Source organism: Haplochromis burtoni, unplaced genomic scaffold (assembly GCF_018398535.1).
Source record: "Haplochromis burtoni strain Fernald_Lab_line unplaced genomic scaffold, NCSU_Asbu1 Contig_117, whole genome shotgun sequence".
NCBI lineage: Eukaryota > Metazoa > Chordata > Actinopteri > Cichliformes > Cichlidae > Haplochromis > Haplochromis burtoni.
Genome location: NW_024582478.1, coordinates 1,828,833 through 1,839,593, shown reverse-complemented (window position 1 = coordinate 1,839,593; position 10,761 = coordinate 1,828,833). Strand labels below are relative to the sequence as shown.

Below are 10,761 nucleotides of genomic sequence, written 5' to 3'. Positions count from 1 at the left end.
AACATATATATATATATATATATATATATATATATTCACCTACCACTTTATTAGGTACACCTGGCATGTGTTGGGTAGCACCTATTTCTGCTTTCAGAGTTTGATTCATTCTTTGTGTCACAGATTCAGAACAAACTGCTCGTTGGTTTCCAGTTTAGAAATGAAGAAATGTTTATAGTTTAACTGCATACAACATCTGTGTATTAATATAAAATAGAAAACATTTTCTTAAATGAAAAAATATATAAATGATCTCAAGTACAGTCAAAGGTCAAAGTCAAATAAAATAATATATCTTCAATCTGGACTAAGGCATAAAAAATGTAGCTCCACTCTTCTTAGAAAGCTTGCTGACATTAAGAGGAGTCAAGTACTATTAATTTATAATAATATTTCAGTATCCACTTTAACAACCCTCAGCTCAGTGTCTCAGAGTCGTCTGTCTACATTTTTACTGGCTTTTAAAACCAAACTTTTATTTTATATTTTCAAATATTCACGCAGTTTGATCAACAAAATATTTTAACAAATTTCACTTTTAATCTAAAAAATGGTATGAAAGACAAATATAGTCTAGTACACCTCATGCCCCCCTTTAGACTCGCCCCTGTTCTCCATGTAAAACAGGACGGCTGCCGTCGGCGAGCTGCATCATTTAAACGTCTCAAAGACTGAGGTGACAGGTCATCTGCAGATGTGTGTAAAACAAACAGCGGAGGATGGAGCAGCTACAAAGTTTGCTTTTCTGCATGTTAGAGTTTGATGATCAGGAGCTTTGATGAAGGACTTTAAAGGTTTTAATGTTGATCACAGAACAGATTTGTATCTTTAAATCAGCCTGAGCTCTTCGTCTCGGTCTTCACTGTGTGTAAATTCCACGTTAAACTATCGCAGCCTCATCATCACTGCTACTGCTTATCAGTTTCTGTTTATAAGTGGAGGCTGTTTGGCTTTGATGTTGTCAGACCTTTTGCTGACAAGCTGCCCAAAAATATGTTTGCAGGTCTGTTTTTTAGTCACAAATACGGGTTAAACACTCGCTACAGATCCGAGCAATAAACAAAGCATCGAAGGAATTCATGTTGACAATTTTTTATTGAATTTACAGTTTTTCTTCATTGACTTGCCTGCTGCATGACAGAAAAGTCCAAATTTTCCAAACAGTTAAGACACAGGCACAAACTCATCATCAAAGTGACACATTTGGTTTGCAAAAGATGGTTTTGACTGAAAAAACAAACTGTTGTGATGAGCTGTGAGAATCAGACGAGTGGATCAACACACTAGCAGATGTCTTCAGCAGTGAAGCCTGTGCAGGAACAGTATGAGTGTGTGTGATGTGCTGGAGGAATGTGATGTTTTAATACTTATCTCTGAATTATCTGCATTTGTTCTGTGTTTAAACATAATGATTTAAACATGTTTCATTCGTCAGGGCGAGGAACCGTCGTGGTGGTTGTATCTGAAGGAAACTACATCATCTTGCCGTGCTCGCTCAGCTCCCAGGAGAGCCTCGTACGAACGCACTTTCACTGGAAGAAAGACGATGAGCGGGAGGTGTTTGTGTACGACGCCGACCTCCATCATAATAACAGACGTTCAGGTCAAGACGAGCACTTCAGAGGACGCGTGTCACACTTTTCAGACCAGCTGAAGTTTGGTAACGCCTCCATCATCATCAGAAACACCACGGTGGCCGACAGTGGAGACTACACCTGAGATTTTCCATTTCATCAACCGGACAGAGAAACATTTAACGTCACCCTGGTTGTTGGTGAGTCTTTCATTTCTGCAATCATCCTAAGAAGTCATTCCAACCTGAAACAGTATGGAGTGTCCTCTTTCTCCTGCTGTGTTCACAGGTGCAGCTCCGAAGCCGTTTGTTGGGATCCTGAACATCAGCGAGGTCGAGGTGCAGCTGAAGTGTGAGGTCAGAGGAGCTTCTCCAAAGCCTAAAGTAGAGTGGAGGGACAGCGATGGGAACATCCTTCCTGCTGAGGAGCCACAGGTGTCACGCACAGGAGAGCGCTATGACATCACCCTCCTCACCACGGTGACCAGGACAAACAGCAGCCTCTTCCTCTGTGTAGCCACGCAGGAGGAGCTCAGCCACCGAGCTGCTGACGAGATCTTTGTTCCAGGTTTGATTCCCACTCATCATGTTTCCATCTGTGATGCTGATGTTTGTGCGTTTTAAACAATGCTGTGAAAAAGTATTTCTCTTCCTTCCTGATTTCATTGTTTTTTGCATATTTGTCACATTTAGATGTTTCAGATCATCAAACAAATATAAATAACGAAGTAACACAAAAGGCAGTTTTTAGATTATTTATCCAAACACAGACACACACTGTGATTAAGCAAATCTTTTGGAAAGCTGAGTTTAATTTTCCTATTTTAAGCATTAAAGCTGCCAGAGCTGAAAACCAGAAATGAATTTTAAAGAATCTCCTAAACAGACAAAAAACGTTTCTGACAAAGTGAATTAGACCAAAATCTGACAAAGCAGCGCGTCATGAAAGAGAAGCTGAGACACAAAGTCAGTGACATCTATCGGTGATGTTTGGGGACAAACCCATGTTTAAGGCTTTATGGCTCACAGAGAGTCATTATCTACCAACAGACAGGAGTTGGAAAAGTGGTGAAGCAGGAGTCGCCGACCTTCCAAAGTTACTCTGAGAGCACATCGGTGGCTCATCCAGGAGGTCAGTAAAGAACCCAGAACAACAGGCAGCTTGTGTCAGTTTAGGAGAACAGACCAGAAAATCCTCCACACTGATGTGACGCACTGTTCATCAGTTATCACAGACGCCTGAGCGCTGCAGAGGGAAATACAAGCACCTGTTTTCACATAGGTTAAAGGTCAGGGTGGGACGTTTTTGTTCCTTTAATAAATAAAAACATCACTTAAAAAATCTTATTTTCTGTTTACTTGGCTTATAAAATAAAACATCAGGAAGGAAAAAAAACGTTTTCACAGACGTGTTTGTATTTTTTCATTGATCACAGACGCTGATCTTATTTCTGTGGGTTGAAACTAAACCTGACCTTTAGTGTAACAGCTGGATTGTGTCATGTGTTTCAGCCCAGCTGTTTGAGTCCTGCCGTGGAGACACCGTGCTCATAGTTTCATTTGTTTCTGGGATTCTTTCTGCGCTCGTCGTTTTGTCTCTCTGTGTGTGTTTCATCTACACCACAGCGTAACTCGCCTTTAAAGGTACGTTTGAACATATTCACACCTGCGGACCTCGTCAAGAATGATGCAGTAACAAATAATAGAGACATGAATGAATGAATGACCAGAGAAAGAAAAGCTGACCTCAAGCTGTCAAACAAAAGTCACATTAAGTTTGTTAATTTTGTTTTTTAATGTCCAAAAAATATCAGATGAGGGAACGGTGAGGGAACGGTGAGGGAACGGTGAGGGAACGGTGAGGGAACAGTCTGCAGAGTTCCTGTTTGAAGTACAGATGTATTCATGATAACATGTTTTTATTCTGACCAACAGAATTTATTGTGTTTTGTTGTTTTAACATAATAAAAATTCTCATCTTCACAGGACCAACATTCTTCATGTGTATGTGTGATTTTAAAAGCAGACTTTATGTAATAAGTACTTTTATTTCCTTTTTGCAGCTTCTCAGTGAAACCAGAGACACGATGTTTCTGTGAAGCTGATTTACAGCAGACTCCAGGCTCCAGAACAGTTACTGAGGAAAACAGATTCATACCTCAGTGAACTGAAATCCTGCGTTTCCTTTGTCTTTATGTTGATGCAGCTTATTACAGGGAAGGAAATACTCTTGCTTTAATTTATGCCATCTTTTTTAATTGCATTGAGAAGCAGTGTTTCTATGATGATCATGAAATGTGAAAACAGACACTGCATTTGACATGTTGTTATCAGGAACTGTGAAGCAGGCGAAAGTGCAGCTGGTTTTAATTCTGTTCGGTCCTGTTACAGGACGTCTGTGAATGTTTTTAGTGTTTGTGCTCCCAGAACTATTGCTCTTATTATTATTATTATTGTATGTTTCATGTCTGCAGACAGACGGTCTCGGTCATTAGTCACACAGGAGATCGTTTCACAGGTCGTCCCATCTCAAATCAAAGAAACAAACAAACAATTTGAAGATATGAACGTTGTGCTGTTTACGGGTCTGGGTCTGTGTTGAATTGCCTTTTTAAAATTCTGTCACTATAAAAACTGCTCAAGATCCTTTAAATTTAATATCTGATGCAACGACAGGAGCTCCACTCCTAAAGATCCATATTCACAGAGCCATGTTTACAAATGTGCACATATACAGTAACTAACTGTGGCTGTGTGCAAAATGTACCTCTGCTGTGTAATGTACAACCTTCTTTTCAAAACACTTGTTAGAGGCTTCCTCCTCCTCCTCATCATCATCATCATTGCCCCTCCCACCTCCCATCCTCTGCCCAGTGTTTTCCTGATGAAGGCAACGAGCAGAAACATGTCGATTGAGTAATTCAGTCGTTCTTGTTCCCACGATGCTGCTCGAGCTTCACCTTCTTTAGGCTATCGCTCTTCTCCATGCACCTTGAGTAATAAGTGAAGTTGTGCCAGAGATCTTTGTGTTTCCACAGATGTCGTCCTGATCACATCAGCTCCAGTTTTATCTCTTTACAGTGAAACAGACGCTCAGAGCTCCACACGCAAGCTTGATGTGGTCCAAGGATGAGCGACGTCCCTGTTTTTTACTGTTATTTAGTCTGTGCTGATACTTTTGCTTCCACTCTGTGGAGGCTTGACTTTTAAACATTAATTTTCTCTTGTTTGTTGGTGAAATGAATGCATTAACTTTCTTGTGGGGCAACTCGTCCCTTCATGCTCATGAAAAAACATGAAGCATTGTCTCAACTTAAAAATAAAACCTTTTCTAAACTCTGTCTTTTCGTTTTTACAGTTAGTTTCCCTTCTTGTTGATGATGAGCTGTCAGCTTTTTTAGCGTCTGTTCTTAAATGCTGAATATTATTCCATCTTTCATCCTGCAGTCAGCTGTAAAACATCTCAACTCTACATCACAGGCTGACTAAATGTTGCTTTGTTCGCTTTATTTAGAGTTTGATTTTACTCAGACTTCTGCACATCACTCAATGAATTTATGAATATTAAATGTGTGCTTTTCTTGGTTTCATGCTCAGTATATTGGCGCCCTCTAGTGTCCAAAACTCCAGCATGCAGCAAACAGCAATGAGCTAATGAATTAAATGCAGCCTTTACTGGTCCATTAGAAAGACTGGAAGTGTTCTTCTCTCTGTGAGTTGTGCTGGCCTGTGTCCTGCGGTCCTCCTTGCGGGCTGTCCTGTCCCTTCACCTGGCTCTCTGGTTTTGGGTGGGTGCCTCTTCCTTCCAGGATTGTTGAGGGTCCGGGAGTCTGGGGCACGTGGAGCTTGAGTTCTTCATTACCTCAAAATCCTCCTTGATTTTATTCAGCTGAGTTTAAATAATGACTTTGATAATGACAGCGTCGGGCTGCTGTGTGAATGTAACAGTAACAGAATCATGTTTCAGCAGCTTTCATTCGGCCGTCCACATGTTGGTCAGATATTTAAGATATTTGTGGTTTTTGTTTGTGGGTTTGGAAGGATGAGGACTGGAGGTGGACTCTGATCAGAACCTGTACAGGTATAAATCTTCTCTGGACTCATGCCTTCTGTGTTTATTGGGCGGCGCCCTGCATTAATTCTTGCAACGGGCCTGCGCATGTTTAAACGTGACATGCCCACAGTGAACTAGGAAATGTGATACTGTTTTGTTTCAGCGAACTGCACTTCTCTGGAAACAGGCGGTTTTTGCATGTTCCTCTGTCATCCAACCAGCTCGACCGACGGACAGGATGTAACAGCTGTAACGTGATGCATGCATGAAAAATGTGAAGTAATGAAAGGTTGACTCCATGTGTGACGATGGTCTGCACGTCATAGATTTTTCTCTCCAGTCTGTTAAGGCAGAGTTTCTCTTTCACTCACACACACACACACACACACACACACACACACACACACACACACACACACACACACACACCAGGGAAGACCTGCTCACATTCCTGCTCCAGCCTGAGTCACACCGGACTCAACGACTCGTGAGCTCCTGGGATTTTTTTGAATTTCACTTTTTGGGGATTTGCAGGAAGTGCTCACTCACTTTTAGATTTAAGCTGCTGCTGTTTGGATCGCAGGGAGGAACAGACTTTATTCAGCAACATGTTTTTATCTGAGCTTTTATCTCTGAGCCTCTTCCCTCTGACGGTGTCTGCGGTAACAGCAGGACATGAAAACGGTAAGAAATGATCAGTAGCTGTGATCACAGCGTCTCCCTGAGAGTTTGTTCTGACCTCCTTTTAAGTGAACAAACTCAGAGCTTCACAGCAACTGTTCAAACTCACCTGCAGCCAAAGACACAAGCCTTCCTGCCTTTTTGTTACGGTGTAAATGTTAATTAAAAAATTATATTTATAGTCACATATAATAAATGCTCACTTCAGAGAGAAGGGAAGAATGAGTCTTAGTCTACGTTTGTCTGTTTTATATTCCACTTTTAAAATTCAATTTTATTCAATTCCATAAAAGGTCAGATGAACAGAATCAAATTTTGGGATTTACTTACCTGAATAATTGCATTAAAACATCCAGTGAGCTGCAGTTGTCTGGGTGCCTTCATGATGTCAGAGAAGAATGGCGAGGAAGGCAACTCTAATAACCTCTCGTTACAACTAAAGTGGGCAGAAGAGCATCTCTGAACACACTTTGGACCTTGTAGATGGGCTGCAGCAGCAGAGGAGCACACTGGGGCTCGCTGTCAGCAAAGAACAGGAAACTGAGGCTAAACTGAGCAAACGGCAGAATAGAAAAACATTGCCTGGTGTGATGAGACTTTATTTCTGCTGCCATGTTTAGATGACAGGTCAGAATATGGCGTAAATAAAAGAAAGCATGGCTCCATCCTTCCTGGTATCGTTCCAGCTGCTGGTGGTGTGGGTCTCTGTACCAGCGAAGTCCACGCTGCCTACCTGAGTTTTGTTGCTGACCGTGTTTATCGATGAATGACTACAGTGCACCATCTCCTGATGGCTGCTTCCAACAGGACAGCACTTAAGGCTTAAAGAAGCTTAAACCATCTCCAACTAGTTTCTCGAACATGACGATAAGATCAGTGTACTCGACCTCCACAGTCACCAGATCTCAGTCCAGCAGAGCACCTTTGGGCTGTGGTATAATAGAAGATTCAGATCATGTAAGAAAAGCTGACAAAGCTGCAGCAGCTGTGTGATGCTAACACGTCAACATGGACCAGAACCTCTGAGAAGTTAGCTTGTTGACTCTGCGCCATTAACAGCTCTGAAGGTAAAGACGGTCCAACTGAATAAGAGCAAGGTTTCCATAATAAAGCTGCTGTAGGAGGCATGCATGCTTTGTGGATTGCTAATGTTTGGTTTCTATGTTCTTGGTTGTGGGGTGTGTGCTCCACAGGTAAAGGTGATCACACTCACCTGTTCACTTCACCCGGGTTTGGACGAACATGAAGTGAGCACAGGAGGAGTCTGTGTGCTTGATGGTTTTCCTGTCCTGGTGTTTGGCATGTTTGAAATAAACAGGAGTGCATCCAGTTTATTTTTCCACTCATGCTAACTTCCTTAAATGATTTGGTCATGTGACTCACATCTGTCATCAGTTCAAATGCTGAATAAAACTGTTTTCTAACTCGGTTATAAACTGTTGTTTCAGTTGAGATGACGTGTTTACAAGCTACTTATTTTAGATTTAGCTCTGAATTATTCATGTTTTGTTCTCATGAGGTTTAAACTGTGATTCATTCTTTAGGAACCGTCATGGTGGTGGCATCTGAAGGAAGTTACATCATCTTGCCGTGCTCGCTCAGCTCCCAGGAGAGCCTCGTACAAACGCGCTTTGATTGGAGGAAAAGCGACGACAGGGGGGTGTTTGTGTACGATGCCGGACTTCATTACAACAACGGCCTGCGAGGTCAAGACGAGCACTTCAGAGGACGCGTGTCACACTTTTCAGACCAGCTGAAGTTTGGTAACGCCTCCATCATCATCAGAAACACCACGGTGGCCGACAGTGGCGACTACACCTGTGATTTTCCATTTCATCAGCCGGACAGAGAAACATTTAACGTCACCCTGGTTGTTGGTGAGTCTTTCATTTCTGAAAACAAACTAAAGACCAAGTGTAACAAGCGAAGCACACGTGAACTTTCATAACAGACAAGAGGTGAAATATTCCTTCTTTACCACAATACTGATATAAAAACTTTATACTGATTTGATATCAGTAATATTTGGTGTTTTCTGCTGTTAATGACAAAAGTGTATCGATCATGCTCCACACTCTTAGTGCTGTTAGTGTTGGCTCAAACAACCCTTTGTGGGGAAAGTGACCGCAGATATTTATCTCCTGATGCCTCTGCTTGTTCTCGGGATAAGAACAGGGTGTGTTCAGACAGGCTGGCTGGTAGGAAAACAAATCAGCAGAAACAAATCTTATTCCACATTCCTCAGATTCAACAGTCCTGTGTCCTGTAACCCACTTCAGACGTGTCATAAAGCAGGAACAACAACAACGCAGAACTTTTCCCTGTTTCACTGAAGACAGTTTTAAGCTGATTTGCTTGTTCTGACTCGTGTTTCCTGCTGCTGTGTTCACAGGTGCAGCTCCGAAGCCGTTTGTTGGGATCCTGAACATCAGCGAGGAGATCGATGCTCCACACTCTTAGTGCTGTTAGTGTTGGCTCAAACAACCCTTTGTGGGGAAAGTGACCGCAGATATTTATCTCCTGATGCCTCTGCTTGTTCTCGGGATAAGAACAGGGTGTGTTCAGACAGGCTGGCTGGTAGGAAAACAAATCAGCAGAAACAAATCTTATTCCACATTCCTCAGATTCAACAGTCCTGTGTCCTGCTCTCACACACGATGTGTCGACATCTCCATCAGGAAAGAGAAGGACATGAGAGCATGACAGCACATTTGTGCTGTAACTGCAGCTTCATGCTGTGTTCACAGGTGCAGCTCCGAAGCCGTTTGTTGGGATCCTGAACATCAGCGAGGACGAGGCGCTGCTGAAGTGTGAGGTCAGAGGAGCTTCTCCAAAGCCTAAAGTAGAGTGGAGGGACAGCGATGGGAACATCCTTCCTGCTGAGGAGCCACAGGTGTCACGCACAGGAGAGCGCTATGACATCACCCTCCTCACCACGGTGACCAGGACAAACAGCAGCCTCTTCCTCTGTGTAGCCACGCAGGAGGAGCTCAGCCACCGAGCTGCTGACGAGATCTTTGTTCCAGGTTTGATTCCCGCTCGTCATGTTTCCGTCTGTGAATGATGCTGTTTTCATGAATGTGCTTTTCGTTGATCACAGACTAAATTGTGGATGTCATGGAGACTCGTGTTGACAGCAGGCTGGTGTCGTGTGTTTCAGACCAGCTGTTTGAGACGTGCGGTGGAGACATCGTGCTCATAGTTTCATTTGTTTGTGGAATTCTCTCTGTGGTCGTGCTGATAGCTGTGTGTGTGTGTTTCCTCTACTTTACCGTCTAATCGTCCATAAAGGTGCGTTTGAATGATGGATTATATCAACATCTCTGTAATCTGTCGACATGACTGTACCGCGGATATTAATTTTTGTTTTATTTTCATATTCACAGCTTCTGTGTGTGTGCGCGTGTGTGTGTGTGTTTCTGAAAATTGACAATAATGGTGATGTTGCCTTAAATCTGTCAGTCTGCCCCAGGGCAGCTGTGGCTACAACTGTAGCTGCCTCCACCGGTGTGTCAATGTGAGAGTGAATGAATAGTGGTATTGTAAAGCGCCTTGAGGGGTCCCGAAAAGCGCTGTATAAATGCAATCCATTATTATTATTGTTATTATTATTATTATTATTATTATTATTATTATTTTGTTTTTATTATTATTATTATTATTATTATTATTATTATTATTATATTATTATTATTATAATTATTATTATTATTAATAAATAAATATAATTTCTTTGTCCCTGAGGAAGTTTCACTGAGCATATTCACATCAGTTTGTTCTGTTGTGTGTTTGATTGTTCTGGAAGGTAAAGCAGGAACTTGATGTGTTCAGGTTCAGGGTTGATTCTCTGCAGTTTCACACGTTGATGTTTTGTACGTTTTTAATCGTGAACCCCGGGAAAAATATGAGTTGCTACAGAAACAAAGAAAAGTTATATGAATGAATAAATGACCAAAGAAAGAAAAATATTTATGTTAAGCTCGAGCTCTTGTTGCAAAATCACATTTTTGGTTTATTTGCTGTTGTTTTAATGACCAAAATGAAAAGTATCAGATTCGGGAAGTTTGCATCGTGCCATGATGTGTTTAAAGCAGGGACGATGGGACAGGAGGTTAACTGGTGTGAGTGTGAGTGGTTGTCTGTGTCTGTGTTGGCCCTGTGACAGACTGCTGATCTGTTCTGGGTTAACCCCGCCTCTCGCCCTGTGGATGCTGTGATAGACTCCACCCCCTGCGTCTCTGAGGAGGATGAGCAGAGGAGGAGGGATAGTTGTTTCTCCTGCTAACAGGTGATGTGTTTCTTTATTGAAACTTGGAGTCATGAACATATTATAGATGCAGATTAATAAGCCTCACAGCTGCTTCTGCTCACTGGGTTCATTACTAACATTAAAATCTTTAGAGTTAAAGAGTTTCACTCACAGTCCAGTGGCTTTAAATGAGATGCTGATAAC

General features: G+C 42.0%; 1 protein-coding gene across 4 annotated transcripts in view; it reads left to right on the top strand.

Annotated features, from left to right (window-relative positions):
• LOC102296494 (butyrophilin subfamily 2 member A1) overlaps positions 1 to 9,860 on the top strand; it is a 17,502-nt gene extending 7,642 nt beyond the window's left edge. For 2 of the 4 annotated variants that reach the window (XM_042223679.1, XM_042223678.1), the window contains 4 exons: positions 1,436 to 1,603; positions 8,015 to 8,185; positions 9,056 to 9,334; positions 9,469 to 9,860. In XM_042223679.1, the coding sequence (XP_042079613.1) occupies positions 1,436 to 1,603; positions 8,015 to 8,185; positions 9,056 to 9,334; positions 9,469 to 9,587 (737 nt within the window). In that variant the 3' untranslated portion in view covers positions 9,588 to 9,860. Of the gene's footprint in view, positions 1 to 1,435; positions 1,604 to 4,955; positions 7,678 to 7,852; positions 8,186 to 9,055; positions 9,335 to 9,468 lie in introns of those variants that run through there. The other 2 variants (XM_042223681.1, XM_042223680.1) reach the window with 2 other exon arrangements.
• Positions 9,861 to 10,761: the final 901 nt, after the last annotated feature.